The sequence below is a fragment of the Trichosurus vulpecula genome, chromosome 7 (assembly GCF_011100635.1).
Source record: "Trichosurus vulpecula isolate mTriVul1 chromosome 7, mTriVul1.pri, whole genome shotgun sequence".
NCBI lineage: Eukaryota > Metazoa > Chordata > Mammalia > Diprotodontia > Phalangeridae > Trichosurus > Trichosurus vulpecula.
Window position 1 is genome coordinate 78,537,555 of NC_050579.1, and position 19,737 is coordinate 78,557,291.

Sequence of the window (19,737 nt, forward strand, 5' to 3'; positions counted from 1 at the left end):
CTCTCTCTCTTCCACCCCCCCCCCCATGTTTGGAGGAAGCCCAACCAACCAAATTCACAAACAAAAAGTAGAAGGAGAAAGACTTGCACAGTGAGAACAAATGATTGAAAGAATATCGGAGCCCACTGAATGGACACTGGCCCAAATTGGATTCCTCGCCCTCAGCCAGCTGTAGTTTTCCAGCTGGTTACTTTCCTGCAACCTGACCCCTGGCAGCAGGCCAGGGCGGCAGGCAGGGCTTGGGGGGGGGGATGGTATAATTCACTTACCTTTTCTTTCAGGGTGTTAGAGAGGTATGTGAAAACAGTTCTCGGAATCCTCGCCATGGTGATTAGAAAGGACCCTTTTACAACCGTTCCTTGATGATAGTTAAAAAGAGTGACCAATGATGAAAGGATGGGGTGCCGAGGAGGGTCACTTTTATTTCTATGAGGGGAAGAGAAAAAAAGAAAGCATTCAAAAAGGCAATGACCCAGCTACCCCACGCCATCTCTGTGTTTTAGATCAGTAAGTGGACTCCAAGTTTCAGCCTTATGAAGTAGAGAAGTAAGAGCCATCAGGCACTTTGTTGTTCACTGAATTTAAGCAATTATCTGGGCTCACCGAATTTCTTACTAATTGCTCTTGTGGGGACATGCCATGTAGGAAATTGGTTCCGGAGCTAGCTTTGGGGTCCAGCAGTGTGGTACAATGGAAGGTTCAAAAGACGTGGATTTGCATCTCGGCTCTGATACTCACTGTCAGTGTGACTTTGGGCAAGTCACTTAGGCTCTCTGGCTCTCTGTTTCCTTCACTGTAAGTTGCACATCAAAAGGGTTGGACTAGACCAGGGGTTTTTAGCCTTCTTTTTTTTTGGTGGCATGGAGGACCCCTCTCACAACAATGTTCTTATTAGATGCATAAAACTAAATATATGGGGGGGGGGTAGGTGGCACAGGCCCTGCAGTCAGTAGGACCTGAGTTCAAATGTGACCTCAGACACTTGACACACTTACTAGCTGTGTGACCTTGGGCAAGTCACTTAACCCCAATTGCCCTGCCTTCCCCCCTTCAAAAAAAGGGGAAAAAACCCTAAATATATGGGATTCCAAAGGAAACTGACTCTGCTAAAATAGGTATCAAAATATATAAAAAAAAGTTCAGGGGTCTTAAGTCAAAAACCACTAGAGATGATCTGATTGTAAACCTAAAATTTTACGATCCTAAGACCTGGATTCAATTCCTGCTTCTTAGACATACCAGCTGCGTGTGACTATGTGTAAAAGGAGGAAAGGTAAGGGAAGAGAAGGAAATAAGCATTTATATAGTACCTACTAGGTGCCAGACCCTTTATAAATATTATTTCCTTTGATCCTCACAATATTCTTGCAAGGTGAATGCTATCATTATCCCCATTTTAGAGCTGAGAAAGTCCCTCAAATAGAGGTTAAATGACGTGCCCCAGGTCACACAGCTAGAAAGCATGCAAGGGCAAATCTGAACTCAGGTCTTCCTGACTCCAGGCCCAGTGCTAATCCACTAAGCCACCTAACTGACTCTGGGCAAATTAATTAAACTTTCAGTGCCCTAGAAGACGTATAAGATGAATACCGGTTACCCTTCTTCACTGGTAGGAGTTCCCTAAACCAATGAAATCACAGGCCAGGACAAAAACAAAAAACCTAAAGCTCTTTTGGTTGTATTCAATGGAGAATAAGAAGAGAAAAAGCTCGAAGAGTTGAGGTAAGCAAATCCCCCCAGTTTCTTTCTTTCTTTCTTTTTTGCTCCTGAACTCCTGTCACTGAACTTAACCTCATTCCTGCTTCAGAAGTTTATCAGGATACCTCATCAACGACCTCAAAGGACTGATTTTGCACATGGGAATGAAACCAGAGCAAACAAGGTTGTGTAGGATTTTGGCGATTGGATTTCAGCAGCCAAACAATAACCCTCTGCGAATGAAATGCTTTTCGGTTGGCCTACAGCAACCCAAACAACCACAATCTCAGATGCAGGCCCTTCCAAATAGCCCCAGGATAGGAGACTCCTGAAAGTAAGTGGTGGTTTTTTTTTTTTCTGGTGGTTGTTGCTGTTTTCTCTTTAAAGGTCACTTTCATGTGAATCATTTACAGAAATGGCCATGACACAGCTCCCAAGAATGTCCCTGGGTCAGCGTCACAGGCAGGAAGAAAAAAGAAAAGGAACGGAATGGGTATCAACCTTTGCCCTCCCCGAGCCCCACACCCCTCTATTCAGCTCCACCACTCTGGTTCCCACCGACACCACACCACCGAGAGCGATAGACATAGTTCACGGGAAAGACAGAGGCCTTTGTGAACAGTTCTTTCACTCCTGCCAAGTAAAGCCCTATGGACTCACTATTGGGTCCTTCTACACTGCAATGTAAGCTGATGGCTGAGAAACCCCTGAAAACTGACATTCTAACTTCACGGCTTGTTCTGGGGGCGTGTGAGGAAACTAGGCAAAAAGCTCCCGGGGTTTTAAGAAATGTGTCTTTATCACAAATATAAATCATCTAGTCAGACCAGGATTTTTTTTTCTTTTTGGAGGACAAGACCTATATATGCCTTCCTAGGAGGCAGGGAAGGTAGAAATGGGGAGAAAATTTGTAACTCAAAATCTTGTGGAAATCAATGTTGAAAACTAAAATTATTAAATAATAAAAATAAATTTAAAAAAAGGAGGACAAGATCTGTGATTTCATCTGTATAGGATGCTTTGGCATGAAAACTCCATCCAGTAGTTTCCATGCACAGACTGGCATCCATTCGCAAACTAATCTGCCATCTTTCTACCTTCCCAGTCTTCCTCTATATTACTCCCTTCTACTCACTTGAAGGTGAAGCCATTCTGGACCCCACACATGACCTTCTACCTCCTATCTCCACACTTTGCTCTGGCTTACTCTGGCTAGAACATAATCCCTCTTCCCTGCTACCTCTTAGAATCCCTGGCTTCTCTCAAGACTTGGCTCAAGGAAGCCTTTCCTGGTCACACCAGATGCTGGTGCCCCTCCCTTCTAAGGCTATCTTCCATCTATTTTGTATGTATTTGCATACACATTTACATATACATACGCATGTTATATGTAAAATTTGGAGGCAGAAATAAAAACAGTCCCTACCTCAAAGAACTTACATTCTAATGGAGACAAAATATTTGACTTTTTTTCTCTTTCCTTCCTTCTTTCCTTTCATAGGCATATAAAATAGGTTATATTACATATTATGCATACACACATACATACACAATATATATAATCCCTGCCCTCAAACAGTTTACATTTTAATGGAGGAGACAATAAATATATTGTCTACATAGTACATGCGATAGACAACATATATTACACATATAAACATGTGTAACATATGCAATGTACATTATATACAATAGATATGTAACTATATAAGCGTCACACACACATATGCTGTCTCCTTCATTAGAATGTAATCTCTTTGAGAGCAAGGATTGTTTGACTGATGGGACCCCTTATCCAAAGGCCCTACACATTCCTGTCCCACGGTTACCAAACTCCCATTCACTACTCCCTCATTCCCAGTGTGGTGGGATCTTTGGCTGCCTAAGCACCCCCATCCCCTGCCCTGTCCCCACTTCCCATTCTCTTGTCCCCATCCGCCTCTACCTCATCCCTCCCAAGTCCTCTCATAACTTCAGAGTCAGTATTTTTCCCACTCTCCTCACTCCAGATGAAATCAGAAATTTGGACACTTTCCCAATCCTTCTTCCACTTGCTCTCCTATCCCTCACTAAATCCCAGAGGAGAACATCTTGCAGGAATAAACTAACCTATTTTCTCTTTTATTTTTGCCTGTTTTTTTCCTTGGTGGTGGGGGGGAATGCTTGGGAGAAGAGAAAAGAGTTTGCTCTCCCATTTAGACAACATTCATGCAGCTGAGTGCCTTATTATTCTGGTGCCCAGTGCTTAGTACAGTGTACGGCATACAGTAAGGCACTTAGTGAATGGTTATTGATTGATTGACTTTGTGTCCAGGGATCAAGGATAACATCTCTATTATAGGCCTGGCATACAACAGTTAGTGATTGGTACTCACATATCACTATATACATGAGACCTGGGATCTGACCCACAGGATGGATCTGCCATGATCAAATAATAATAATAATAATTTACAATGTAATATATAAGAACATAATATAACAGGGCTTTATTTACTAGAGCACATCTATCAGTCTAGAGTATGTAAATCTCCAGCCCCTGCTTCCCTATCTCACAGCACATCCTACTTAACATTTTAGTTGTCATTCAAGACACTATGGTGCAGTGAACCTGGATTCAGACCTAGATTCCAATCCTAGACCTGCTACCAACTAGCCACTAGTGCCCCTCAGCCTCCTCTTTAGTACAATAAAGGGCATGACTTTAATGTCCCTTCTAACACTATTTTTGTGTGTGATCATACAAGTTCCACACTTGTATGCTATGACCCAGAGGCAAAGCTGCCAGGAGTCAGAGGGAGGGGCAAAATCCATCCCGAACCCCTTTACAAGGCTGGTTATGGACAGGGTGGTTTGGGAAATTCCATGGTTGAATTATAGGATGCTGGGACAGTGAGACCTCATCAGGGTCCCTGCCAACCAGTTCCTCCCATCCAAGCCAGGGGAGAAGTACTAAGAACATTGAATTAAAATATTAACCACGCTTGGTGGACACAGAAGGGCAAAGTCTGATTTCTTTACAGCTGGCCAAAGAATTCTTCACAGGCAAATGGATAATTCAGCCCTCTTTCCATCTGCTTAGTGATGGCTGAAGTCCACTTACCATGAATGTCTGTCCCTGAGGCAGGATTTAGTACAGTGGGAGAGACACTGAATTTAGAGGTAGAAGACTGGGTTTAAATCCTGGTTCTCCTAAAGATATCTAAGTGACTTTGGACAAATTACTTTTACTTCTCTGAGACTCTCTTTAACTCTCTATCCCTGGCAGGTCCCAGGCCCACTCTCCACCAGCAGGAGCAGACACCCTCTGACTCTTCAGAGATGCTGTCCTTCCACCGTACCCCCTTCAGCCCTTCCTCCCTCTCATTCTCAGCTCTGAGACCTGCTCTGGGGCAGAGACACCCTGGATGTTGACTGTTGGAAGCCAAATGGAACCAAGACTCAACCCTCTATATCTGGCAGATCCAACTTCATCCCATCTGGCCATCCTGCTAGGGTACCAGAGCCCAGCCACTGAGGTTCATTTTGCCATTTCCTCTTGCACAGGTATCCCTAACTCCTTCACATCTCTTCCTTAGGGAATGATATTCACGTTAATATTAAAAATGCTACTAGGAAGGGCATGACAACCTTTTGCCCTATGGCTCTACTCAGCATGCTTGAGACTGTTGTTTGTTTTCTCAATAATGAGGATCGAATACAAACTCCTCTGTCTGACATGTAAAGCCCTTCATGATCAGGCTCCAGGCCATATTTCCAGGTTATCTGTACCTTCTTCCTTCTCACGCACCTTCCATTCCAGCTGCAAATACAGTGTTCCATCTCCCAGCTTCATGTTTCTGACCAGTCTCTCCTCACGTCCTATTTCTGGAATACCCTCCCTTCTCAACCTCCATCTCTAGGCATCTCCAACTCCCTTAAAGGTGAAGCCCAAGTAGCATCTCCTTCAAAGGAGCGTTTCCTGATTCCCCATGGTGTTGTCTCCCCTCCCTAAATCACTGCCTATTTATGTTGTATAGATATTATATTTATTCAAGTCAAATTACTAGTAATTTATGAATGCCTGCTACCATCTCCCATGTAGCAGGCATTGTGCTCAGCCTTGGGGATACAACTAGTCCTTACTCTTGTGGACCTCTATGGAAGGGACAACATTAAAAAAACTATCCACGAACAAGCTTTATACAGGATAAATTGGGAATAGTCAACAGAGAGAAGGAACTAAGATTAAAGAAGATGAGGAAGGACTTCTGGTAGAAAGTGAAACTTGAAGGAAGCCAGGGAAGCTAAGAGGCAGAGATGAGGAGGGAGAAAGTCCCAAGTGTCAGGGACAGGCAGTGAATATGCTCAGAGTCCAGAGGCATTGCAATGATGAGCATGGCAGGTGGGGCTGGGGATGGGAAGGTAGGAAGGGGCCAGGTTATGGGCTTTAAAAGCTAAAAGAGGATTTTATATTTGATCCTGGAGGCAACAGGGAGCCACTGGAGTTGAGAGAATGGGAGGTGAGATGGTCAGACCTTTACTTTTGGAAGATTAATTTAATGGCTGAGTGGAGGATGGGCTGAGTAGTGAGAGACCTGAATCAGGGAGAGGAACCAGAAGGCTATTGCCACAGCCTATAAACATGCTGTATATTCCTAGAACAAGATAAGCTCCTTGAGGGCAGGGACTGTTTTACTTTTTATTCCTAGTATCGAACAGAGATCACTATATAAGCAAGTTCTTTTAAAATGCTTGTTGATTGACTGATAGACCTCACAAACCCAGGGCCTTCACCTTTGCCCCTCCAACCCACCTATCAAAACCTATTCTCAGTAAAGTATTTAATAAACTTAGTTCACAGTAAAGTATAAATTTCTAAGGCTTAAATTAATTATAAGATTTCAGAGTTGAGGACCTCACTGGCTATCTAGCCTAACCAGCACTTAGCACAGTGCCTAGTACACAGTAAGCACTTAATAAATGCTTGTTGACTTTACAACTCGTAAAGAAATGAATCTTTATTATGAGAGGAGGGATTGGCTTTTACCTTTCTTTGAATGCCTAGTACAGTGCCTGGCACACAGTTAGAACTTAATAAATGCACACTGATTAACTGACTATGGCATACTTGATTGGTAGTCATCTGGCCTGAGCTTGAAGACTGCCAATAACCAAGTCTCTGCCTCCTGAAGCAAACCACTCCCCTTTTGGATAAAGTGTTAGGATATTTCTCCTTTAATCAATTTGCCTCTTTGTAACTTTCATCTGTTGCTCCTACTTATGTCCTCTGGGGTCAAGTACACATCTAACCCCCTTTCCAGGAGACAGCCCTTCAAATATTTAAGACAGATGTCATATATGCCTCACCTCTCCTCCCATCCTGAACCCGAATTTCTTGTCTGGGCTAAATATCTCTAGTTCCTTCAGCTGATCCTTACATGGCATGGGCTCACAGCTGTTCATCTTGCCATTTAGCTCTCTGGACTGATCTCCAGCTTCTACGTGCCCTTCCTAAAACGTGGCCCCTGGAACTGGGGACAATTCTTCAAATATGGTCTGATAAGAACAGAGCACAGTAATGGCTATCATCTCCTTATTCCTGGAAACTCTGACTCTCAACGCAGCCCAAAACCACATCAGTTGTGGGGGCTGTTACATAATGCTGTTGACTCATACTGACCTTGCAGTCCTCTGAAATCTCTAGATCTTTCTTAGACAAACTGTTGTATAGTCATGACTCTCCCATCTTGAAACCTGGGAAGTTGTTTTTTTGTTTAGCTCGAGTATATGCCTACGAAATTTTATCTTAGTATATTTAGTCATAGCTACTAGGTAGTCAAGATCTTTTCTGAATCTCAATTCTGTCATTCAGTGTGTTAGCTATCCTTCCTTTCTTTGTGTTATTGCAAAATTGACAAGGTTGCCACCTATCCCTTTATCCAAATCACTGATAAAAAAAATGTTAAGCAGCACAGGGCCAAGTATGGGTGCTTGGGACATTACACTGGTGACCTCCTTCTAAACCATTAATGATTCATTTCTGAGTCCAGCTATTGACCTACTTCCAAATCTAACAAATTGGACTTTACTAATAACTAATCCATTTCTTTCCACCTCTTCCCATCTTCTCCCCAAGAATAACATGAGAGACTTGATCAAATGCTTTGCTAAGATCTAGATGAACAATAACTATTGAATTCCCCCAATCCATTATTTTAGTAACCATGGAAAAAAGAGAAATAAAGGGAGTCTCACATAACCTATTCTTGATGAAGACAGGCTGATTCATTGGGACTATCATTTCCTTTTCCAAATGTCCACTAATCATTTCTTTAACAAAAGATATCCTAAAATTTTACTGTCAGCTATCAGATCCTTGTTTCGTTTATAGGAAAGGCCATTAACAGCAGGCTCAACTTTTATTCTTTCCTAGTATTTGAAAGAAGGCTGAGGTAGACTTTCTAATATTCACAGGGCCCTTGGTGTCGGAAACCTTTGTCGGAAGGCACTAATCACTCTCTCGCTCTCAGTGAGGCAGTGTTCCTAGTTGTCTTCCATCACCACTTCCCATTCTATTATCTCCATCCACCTCTGCCCCACTCTGCTCAAATCTCTATCCAGCTCTGACTGCCCCTTCCACTGTGCCCTCTCCAGTCTTTGTTCTATTGTTAACAAACTTCCCTTCGGACCTCTTCCTCTTGTGTTTCTTCCACATTTTGACATTCACAGAGACCTGGACTCTCCCAGAAGATCCTTTGCCTCCTGGTCCATACTCTCATGTCCCCTAACACACTGGTCCAGAAGAGAAGTAGACATATTTTTTCCCCCAATGCCCTCTAGATCCTCCTTTCCTTGCCATCAATCAGCAACCTCTCTTCCTTTGAGATTTGCTCTGTTCAAATTTATCATCCAAACCAGATCTTGCTGGCATAAAATTATCTATTGGCCTTCTTCCTCTTTTTTTCAAAGAGTTCATTCATTATCTGGGTCTTCTCTATCCTAACCCCTGCCTTTTTACTAGGGGACTTAAACATGTATGTTGACGTTTATTCAAACACCTTGGCCTTCCATCTCATCAGTCTCCTCAACTCAGACGGCCTATACCTTGTTACTCTTCAGCCGCACACACAGCCATACTTCTTGATCTCACCGTTACCCATAACTGCTCCACTTCTGTGACCCAAGAATTCTGAAATTCCTTTATCTAATGATAACCTCCCATCATTTCATTGCTCCCTGTACATGTATTTGACTCATTCTTTGTCCTCACTTCAACCTCCTCCCTCTTCAGTAGATCATTCCCCCTCTAGCTTTACTTTCCCCACTTCCTAATCTTGACTTTATAGTTAAGCAGTTCAGCTTTATCATCAAATCTGCCTCCCTCTGCTCACATGATGCTGAATAATGCTGGAAGGAGTCATATCTGACAAAGCAGTGGCCCTTCTCCTCACCCAGGTCAGCCCCTTTATTTGTTCCCCTTGATTCTGTCTTCTCTAGTCTCCCACTGAAGACCCTGGCGATTACCTCCACAGCCATGCTCTTTAGCACTAATCTTTGGTCACTCCCAATCTCCTGATTTCCCTGCTGTCAATAAACATGCCCAAATTTCCCCTATGCTTAGACAAACTTCATCTGAACCTACCACTCCCTCAAGCTACTGCTCTATATTTCTTTCCTTTCACAAACTCCTAGTGGGGGAAAAACCTGTTTACACTCAGAGCCTCCACTAATCTCTTCTCGCTTTCTTCCAATCTTGCAATCAGGCCTTTGAACTCATTCGATTGACACTGCCCTCTCTAAAGTTACCAGTGACCTATTAATTGCCAAATCCAACACCTTTTTCTGAACTCTTTACAGCCAGTGACGCTGCTGACTACCTTCTCTCCACCTAATCTCTCATCTCCGGGTTTTCCTGACACTGCTCGATGTTGTTTCTCCTCTTTCCTGTCTGACCACTACTTCTCAGCCTTCCCTGCTAGATTATCGTCTGTGTTCCGCCCCTTAACTGTAGGTACATCCCGAGGCTCTGCCTCCTTCTCTCTTTCTCTCAGTGATCTCATCAGTTTTCATTGGTTCAATTATTTTAACTTCAAAAATAACTTCCAGATCTATGTATTCAGTGCTCCCTCTCTTCTAAGCTCCAAGGTCTTACTACCAACCGTCTAGTAGCCCAGTCTTTTCTTTCTCCGATCCATCCTTTACCTATAGCTGTCAAAGGAATATTCTCAAAAGCACAGGGCTTGGGGGTATCCTGCCCCTGCTCACAAAGCTCTAGTGACTCTCTCTTGCCTCTAGGATAGAACATAAAGTTCTGTGTTTGAGATTGAAAATCCTTTACAGACTCCAGTCTATCTTTCCATACCTACTAATACACTGCTTCTCTTCATTTACCCTGCCATCTTGGCAAACTGGCTTTCTTGCTGTGCCTCACTCCCAACATTCCATCTTTCATTTTTGCCTTTCTTTGTCCCCTGTGCCCAGAATGCACTTCTTCCTCACTTCGGCCTCAAAGGCCTTTTCCAACTCCCTCTGCTGCTAGTGTCTCCCTCCTCCCTCTCTTCACCGATCACCTTTTTTTTTTTTTTTGGTGTATAATTTGCATTTATTTATGCAGTCACATCTTATTTCCTCTGACAGAAAAAATCCTCCTTAAAGGCAGGGGCTGTTTCCCTTTTGTCTTTGTGTTTCCACCACATATCTCAGTGCCTTAAAAAATGCTTGTGGATTCTTTGCCTGAGTCCAAGGATTTGCTTGAGTCCAGCCTATAGTTTGAAGATTCTGTTCCCTTTTCTTTTTGTAAGATCAGGCCATTTGTCCTTCTACATCCACCTACTTGTGCCATTGACTAATCAGATATTTTCATCTTACATGCAAGAATAGTATGAGATGCTTTTATCAGACACTTTGCTAAGATCTAGGCAAACAGTAATGTCCTTGAAACAGGGACTGTCTTTTGCCTTTCTCCAGAGCTTAGCACAGTGCTTGGTGTATAGCAGGTGCTTAATAAATGTTTACTGACTGTCTGAATCCACAGCAGGGGTTCTTAGCCTGGAGTCCTTGAATTTGTTTAAAAAATATTTTGATAACTCTATTTCAATATAATTGATTTCTTTTGTAATCCTATGTATTATATTTCATGCATTTTAAAACATTATTCGGGGGGGGGGGGCTGTTATATGATTCACCAGACTGTCAAAGAAGTCCATGACACAAAAAATACTTAAGAATTCCTGATCTACAGTATCCTCCTGATCAACCAGTTTGGTAATCCTGCCAAAAAAGGACATAAAGTCAGCTTGACAGGACCAGTTCTTCATGAGGGGCTGACGGGTATTTATATTTTAAAATGGAACCAAAGCCTTAGATCAGAAATTTCTGGCCTATTTGTAAGGGGGGTGGGGGGGGGAGCCATAACTTCTTAATTTCTCCAAATGCTGTTTGTCCTTAGTTTTCTAAGAGGGCCAATGACATCACAGGGAGATGTCTTCTGTGTGAATTGGATTTAAATGAAGCAGATTTACATAAAGTCATCAGCCTCACTCTCTCTTTCAGAGTCACTGAAGTCCATTACAAGACAAAAGTCAAAATGACTGGAGTTGCTAGAGAGTCCTCTCCACTCAGTGATTCTGTGAGTAATTTCAGGGTAGCCCAACCCCCAACCCCAGTGTCCTCTGCCACCTGTCTCCCTCTGGAACATTCTTCCTTCAGAGTAACGCCAGAGGTAACTCCCCAACTCTTTAAAACTATATGTAGACAGTTTTTACATGACAATCATTTCTGGAAATGCCACCCCAGGGTGAAGAGGGGAGAGTTGCAAAGCCTCTTATCTTAGGAGCACCATTGACAATAGTGAATTCTGAATTTGTAATAAGCACCTCAACTGAGAAGGAACGGGGCATGTAGTGATACTATCAGTTACACCGCCTCCCTCCACCAGAAAACCTGAGGGAAGATTTACCAGGTGAAGTTTAGAGATATACCAGCATATCTTGATCTCCTGGTTGTAGGTACTTGCCTTAAGCAAAAGGACATCATATGATAGTCAATTCACTGGACCTGTCTATCCACAAGACCAGCTGTATTGGGATATACATGGAAATATGATCTCTTTGCAAATTCAGGGGTATTTCTGGCTGTGAATAGATAAGAATTTAAACGTGCCTCTCATTGAAGCAAGCAGCTAGGACAGAGGACTTGGAAGATACCTATCTGTGTTACGTTATTTCTGTGAGATGAGAGGCCAAGAAAATAATTTTTTTTTAATGCTTCAGTTTGTATAACCGTGTAACAGGCCTGTTACTTGGCACCTATCTACCTGCTCCTCCAGGGAGACTTCTGGGGTTAACGAGATGCTTGGTAGTTCTTTCAGACCCTTAGATAACTGGGACTTTCATATTTCGGTTCCCCCGAAACAAGCTTACTTCCTGTCAGTCTCCCTGGCCTCAATTCTCACTATCTGTTCTATGAATATTTCCAACCATTGCTAGTCGGCAGGGATGTAACTCTATTTGTACGTGTGCAGGGGTTAAGAATACGGGAGTTATCTTGGTAGAGATGGCTGGACTATAAGGGTAGAGCGGTTTGCACATTATTAGCCTCGGTCGCTGTTTCACTAATTTCTGTTGAATTGTTTTTCTTTGTTATAAGGGAGGGTTCATTTGGGAGGTGAGAAGGACTGGGATTTCCACAAGTGACTATTATAAAAACAAAAGGCATTAAGAAAAATCCATGTGTACATTTTTAAAGAGTAGGGGAGTTACCTTTGGTGTTACCCGTAAGGAAGAATGCTCAGGAGTGAGATGGGTGACAGACAATGGGGTCATCCTGAAATTACTCACACTATCTCAGGTTTAGAAGGATCTCCAGGGGTCATCTGAACCAGTGGCATCAAACTCAAACAGAAACTGAGGCTACTAAACCATGATAAAGGATCCCTGTGGACTGCATATTGACTTAAGTTTTTAAGATATAATGTTACCTATGTTTGATTGTATTTTTATTTTATTAAATACTTCCTAATTACATTTTATCGGGTTTGTAGGCCACATGTTGCCTGTACACCCATGTTTGACATCTTTGATCTAGACCAACCCCTATCCAAATTGACTTCCTCTTTAAAAGGTTCCCAACAAAAAGTTCACCTGCCTTTGCTTGAAAAGCACTGGTGATAAGGGATTCTCTACCTCCCAAGGTTAAGGATTTCATTTTAATTTGAAGGAATTTTTTCCTTACACCTAAATCTCCCAACACTTTTGAAAAACAAAAAAAGGGAATGCTGGACAAATAATGGACAAAATTCTATTGACTTCATGACACGAAGGTACGCTCTGCTTTGGCAAAGCTGCCTGTGGTCCTTTTCACTCTCTCCCAGCCACAATAAAACTCATGCTCCTTCTCTTGGGCACTAAAATCACCTAACAGATCACTAGGTCAGTGAGGTCAGCGCTAGAGAACAGCAAAATTGATCCAAGTCACTGGGCGAGGTGCCAGAATGTTCTTTCAATTTGGATTGGTAGAATAGTTAAGAAAAACAAACAAAAACCCTACTAATAAACTCTATGTGGATGATTAGGTCAAACTGACTAGGCATAGGAGGAAAGCCAAGTGGATGACAAATGCCTGTTGTTCACACATAACTGACGGAGGATGCATAGAGTTTACTTATCAGCAGGGACAAACATTGCAAATGACAATAAATTGGGCCCAGAATTAAAGAGGTGGAGGAGAGTGGAAGTAGGGGCAGGGAAGAAAGAACAAACACTTATTAAGCACCTACTATGTGCCAGGCACTGTGCTAAACACTTTATAAATATTATGTTATTTGATCCTCACAACAAACATGTAGGTGCTGTTATTAGCCCCATCTTGCAGTTGAAGAAACTGAGGCAGACAGAGGTTAAGTGACTTGCCTACAGTTGAATAGCTAGTAAGTGTATGAGGCTAGCTTTGAACTCAGGTCTTCTTGACTCCGGGCCCAACATTCTATCCACTTAGCACTACACCACTATACCACTGTATACCACTATACCACCTCTACAACACTGAGCATGCCAGGAGAATGGATTGGATTGCCTTTGAAAAATTTCAAAGCTCTTTAAATGACTCCAAACTTCTCTCAGAAATAAAGATCTATTTTGTAAATACCAACATCATACTAGTATTGTTTTATGCCTGTCAATCATGGAACATGATACCCTGGAAAGAATTAAAAATAAGCCTCATTTAGAGAGTAATAGAGGGTCACACAGTAGGTATGAGCCCCTACCAAATGAAGAGCTTTGAAAAAGAACCAGGATAAAGGATGTCATCAAAGAAATAAAGGATCAAACGAGAAGACAGGTTGGTCCCAGGAAAAGTGAGGAACAACCAATGCATAGCCTTGTTCTCTGCTGGCATCCTTGCCAGGTCAGGAGACATGAAAATAACAGAGTCAGGAAATCCCTGGCATGTTTGTTGGACTTCCTGTGACTGACTTATGGAAGGACATGGACAAGAGTCATGGAGAATGGGCATGAATGGCTAGGGAAAAATATACGACATGGGAGGGACCATAAACACTGATGAGATTCCATATACATCTGAGTATTTGAGTAACCAACTCTAGCTAGCTAGATCACAGGACCAAATAAGTGATCCTTAAAGACCGAGAAGCAAGTTATTGGTATAGAGTCGACTGAAGCTGAGGACGAGATTGGCTTTCTCATTTTATAGTTCCATATTTGATTAGGGACATTTGAAAAAATCGCATAAATAGACATATAATCTGGTTCTGGAATGTACCAGGAGGAATAGTAATAATGGCGTTGTTATTATGGCTAGTGTTTATATAGCAGGTGTTTAATAAATATTTATTGACTGTTTGATTGAATCTACAGGAGACTTGTTTAAGATAAGAAGCACATTGTATGTGTGCATGTGTGAACAATATGGTGCTTGGGGAATCACTACGACTGAAACACCCTACATACTCTAGAACCTGCATGATGAAAAATTATGGATAAACTTTTAAGTGCATTTCAATAAATATTTTTAGTCTGTCAAAGTAGCTATCCTAACTTAGCAGTTATCATGAAGCAAAACTTCTAAGTCAATGAACTTAAGTAGGCATACCCCTGGTTGGGTTTGAGTTTGGAAACCATTACTTGGTAGCTGGGTGACCTCGGGCAAGTCATTTACTGCTCTGACCTTCAGTTTCTTCAATCAGCCTATAAATATTTATTAAATAAATTAATTAAGAAAATTTACTAGGTAAATTGAAAATCTCTTAAGATTTGCAAAGCATTTTACAAATGTTTATCTCATTTGATGTGAGATAGGAGGTATACCCTTAGTCTCTCTGTGTCTCTGTCTTCTCATCTGTAACACAGAGATGACATTACTGCAACCCAACAGGGCTGTAGTGGGGAAATTACTCCGTGAACTTTAGAGTGACATGTAAATTCAAGTAGGTCTGGTGTGGACCTGAGTTTTATCCATGTGGTGCGGAAATTTACTCCAACAGTGCAGAATGGCAATGTCTTTACCTTATAAACTCAGAGAAGTACCTGGGGCTCTGGGATGTTAAATGACTTTCCCAGAGTCAAACAGCTACAGGTGGGTAGATATCAGAGTTAAGATTCGAACCCAGGTCTTCCTGAGTCCAAGGCCAGTCCTCTATCCACTACTTGATATTGCCAATAGAATGTGAGTTATTATTAATAAGAAAAAAAATCACTTGGATAACTGAGGTACTTTGGAGGAGGTTCCTTCAACCAATAGATTGTCAAAACTGTACTGACTGAGAGCTCCACAGTTCTACTGTAGATAGGTTAATAATAACAATAGTAATAATAGTGGACATTTATATAGTGCTTTAACATTTCCATGGCACTTACAGGCGTTAGGTCATTTCGGTCTCACGATAACCCTGTGAGGAAGAGTCTACAGGGATGGTTACACCCATTTTACAGATGGTTGAGAAGAATAAGACTCAGGGACTTGGCCATGGCCGCATGGTTAGTGAATGTTACAGGCAGGACTTGAACCCAGGACTTCCCTGGGCAAGTTCATCACTCTTTCCTCTATATTATGCTCCTTTTACTTATATAATGTTTACTTACACAGGCATGTTTCCCCCAAGTGGAATGGGGGCTCTTTCAGGGCAACGACTATCTCCTTTTTTGTCTCTGTTTCTCCAGCACTATCCAGAGATCGACATAATAGACATTTACTAAATGCCTGCTGAATAAATGAATGAGTATCTATTTTGGGATTGGAAAGCCCTGGGGAAGTTATCCAGTTTATCCCTCTGGCTTTAAATCAGTCCAAACTTAAATCAGCTCCGTTTTCCCCACCCAATGAATGGGTGTCTCTCCAGTTGTTAAAGAATTCCATAAGAGAAAATTTTACAACTTTTCTTGGTAATGCACTAGCTATTTGAACTGTCAAGAAACTCTTTCTAAATTTCAGCTATGCCATGAGGGGCTTAGGTTAAAACACATTTCCTCATATTTGGTCCTCAGCAGAGCCAGGACAGCTGGCTGCCATTCTTCATACAAAGACCATTATGAAGTCACTCCTCAAGCTTCTCCTCCCTAGGCTGAATAATCCCAGTTCCTTTCATCTCTCCTGGAGATTTTATTTCCCAGGCCTTTCATCATCCATGTGGCTCTCAGTTGAACCCTTCCCAAGCTAAGGATTAAAAAACAAAAGCCAATGTGACTGGTTGACTTTAACATGGGACTCTATGTCCTGGTTTGTTTGGACTCTTGGAAATTGTATGACGTGAATGACACTGATGAATATGCTTTGACCATGTTAAATCCTTGGGATGGGTACGATCTGCCTCTCCACACACAGGCAGGGACAGTCTCCAGTCCAGGGACAGTCCTGAAGCCATGAGATAAGAATGGGCCTTGAAACATCAAACAGAAAAAAGAAGAGGCAGGGCTCTGCCAAGGTCAAAGAGAAAAACCTCTTAGAAGCCTGAATTGTTTCACTAAAGGATGGCTGTGGAAATGAATCATGATGTATTATTTTTACACCGAGGCCTCCCGCTCTCAAGTGTTTTAATTGTCTTGAGATATAACCTTCAGCAGCTAGCAAGGTAGAGGCTTAATAAATGCTTGTTGTGGAATATACAAGCGAAAAATTGCTACAGAATTGGTTTTTGGCAAGTCAAAATTATCATTATTAATATTATGATGATGATTCCCTGTATATTTCAAGATAAGAAAGTAAAAAAAAGAAACCAGAGAGAAAATCAATATATTCTTAGTTTGATTTGTCAGCCACCCAGATGGAGCTTGAGAAATATCTAAAAGCATACATGACATTTTATTTGATCAATAAACAAGCATTTATTAAGTGTCTGCTGTGTGCCAGGCACTGTTGAGCTCTGAAGATACAAATACAGAACTCTCTTTTTCCTCATGTTATTTTATTTTTACTGTGTACACGTCACTGTCTCTAGAATGTCAGCTTCTTGAGGGCAGGGGCAGTTTCTCATTTTGTCTTTGTATCCTTAGTATCTAACACAGTGGTCTGGCACATAGCAAGTACTCTTAAAAAGTGTTTACCACAGTGCCTTGCACAACATGGGCACTTAATTAATGTTTATTGGATTATTGGACTGGATGACTCTAGGTCGGTTTCTGAGTCTTGGCTTCCTCCTCTGTAAAATGGGACAATAATACTGGAAGTATTACCTCGCACGGTTTTTGTGAAGCTCCAAAGCAAAGCACTTTTAAAACTTTAAGGGACATTGTTATACCCCATGCCTCTCCTGAACTTGGTGCTATTCCATAATTCCAAAAGGTTTCTTCTGAGATTTTCATCATGAGACATCCAGATGCCTTACTAGGAGAATAGAAGAGAAACTGTACTTACCGGTTGAAATAGCAGGTGACCACTGCCCCAGCTATGGTCATTTGTTGGCAGGCCAGGACAAATTCACTAGTCCAGATAAGGCCAACTAAATGGTACCACCACATATATCGAATGCCAGAAAGAGGTTTATATTCCACGTGTCCGCCTGTTGTCACCTCTGCTGTACCTGCAGGGTCAAAGAAATGTTGTTTCAACCAACCCTGTCCTACGTCAAGCATTGCCAAAATGGCTCAAGAGGACAACAGGTCTCCTTCATGTCTGCTTATACTTCATGGATTATTCTTTACTAATCAGTTAAGACCTCAAGCAGAAAGCAAACTTCTTGAAGGTATAGACTGTTTATGTCTTTGAATCTCCATTGCTTTGCACAAGTGATCAGGATAGGGAAATCCCAATGTGGGAACTCCTTTTATCAAGGAAGGTCGCAACCCTAAGGAGTTCTGAAGAACTGCCTAATGTACATAGGCATTAAGTGACATGCTCATGGTCACAGGGTATTAAATTTCAGAGTCAAGATTTCAACCTAGGCTTTTCTGGCTCCAGCACTCTATCCACTAACTCCACACTGTTAGATATCCTGGCTGTTTCCTTGAGATGCATCTTAACATTCTCTTCCCCACTTCTGTAGCCTATTACAGACTTCTGTAACCTATTACATTTTCCCCCTTGGCCATACAGCTAGTAAGCATCTGAGGTGGGAACCCACTACATGTTTTTCCCCTTGGCCATACTGCTAGTCAGTGTCTGAGGTAGGAACCCACTACGTTTTTCCCCTTAGCGCTTGGGGAATCATTATGGCTGAAACACCCTACGTACTCTAGAACCTGCATAATGAAAAATTACGGATAAGCTTTCAAGTGCATTTCAATAGATATTTTTATTGCTAAAGTAACGATACTAACTCAGCAGTTATCATGAAGCAAAATTTCTAAGCTGATGAACTTAAGTAGGCATACCCCTAGTTGGGTTTGAGTTTGGGTACCATTACTTAGTAGCTGGGTGACCTTGAGCAAGTCATTTACCACTCTGACCTTCGGTTTCCTCAGTCTATAAATACTCATTAAGTACCTACTGTGCACCAGGTAAATTGAAAATCTCTTGTTTTTCACTTTGCAAAGGTATCTACCTCAGGCTTCCTTTAAATTTCAAGGTCTAATGATTTTTAAGTAGGATTCATTTTATAAAAGTTAATCATACATATCACTGACCTTTTTAGGAGCAAAGCAACTGCTGAAAGCAAACAGGTGAAAAGTAGGGCCTGAAATAGGGTTCTGGGGAGGGGGAATGGGAGTAACCACTGAATTCCAAAGGACCTTAAAGCTCCCTCTACAGACTCTCAGCCACCAACATCCCTGAGCAAGGAATCAGCCATAAGCTCCTAGAATCTGCAATAGGAAGGAAACTCAGAGGACCTGACCCCTTCATCTACCTGAGAACCAAGGTCCATGGTAAACAAGTAGAAAGGATAAGAGGCAGGATCTGAACTCAGGCCGTCTGGATTTGAAGTTAATTTGGACTTTAGAGTCAGAATTTTTTGTAATCATGTAATTCACTGAGCATTATTAAGTGCCTACTGTACGTTAGGCACCGTGCTAGCTGTTCATGATACAAACAAAAGCAGTAGAGTCCCTGCCAGCAAAGAGATTATCTTCTGCTGCCCTGGAGTATGTGTGGTACGGTGCAGGAATGATAACAGATAAGTATGTGCAAGATTCATGCAAAAAAAATTGAGGTGGAAGGAGGTGAATAATTAGCAAATGCTTAAGGTTTAGAAAGTGCTTTCTTGGGGCAGCTAGGTGGCACAGTGGCTAAAGCAAATGCCCTGGAGTTCAAATTCAGCCTCAAACACTTGATACTTACTAGCTGTGTGACCCTGGGCAAGTCACTTAACCCTCATTGCCTTTCTTCCCCGCCCCCCACCCTGCCCAACCCCAAAAGTGCTTTCTCATAATAACAACCAGGGGAGGCTATACTAATTTTATTCCCACAAAATTCTCCCCTGAGATAGTAAGCTCATAGTATGTAAGGATAGTTTTTCATTCTTTGTACTTTTATTTCCAAGGCCTAGCATAGTGCCTGGCACACTGTAGGCACTTAGTACATGCTTACTGAATTATACTAGAAAAAATTCTGGCTCTGAAGTCAGAAGGAAAAGTGAACAAGCATTTATTAAGTGCCTACTATGTGCCA

At 41.9% G+C, this 19,737-nt stretch overlaps 1 protein-coding gene across 1 annotated transcript in view; it reads right to left on the reverse strand.

The window, feature by feature from the left end:
- SLC44A3 (solute carrier family 44 member 3) overlaps positions 1–19,737 on the reverse strand; it is a 110,973-nt gene that overhangs the window by 34,572 nt on the left and 56,664 nt on the right. Inside the window, exons 10-11 of the mRNA XM_036767446.1 lie at positions 17,548–17,713; positions 270–426 (exon numbers count right to left, since the gene is read on the reverse strand). Coding sequence (XP_036623341.1) covers positions 270–426; positions 17,548–17,713 — 323 coding nt within the window. The remainder of the gene's footprint in view (positions 1–269; positions 427–17,547; positions 17,714–19,737) is intronic.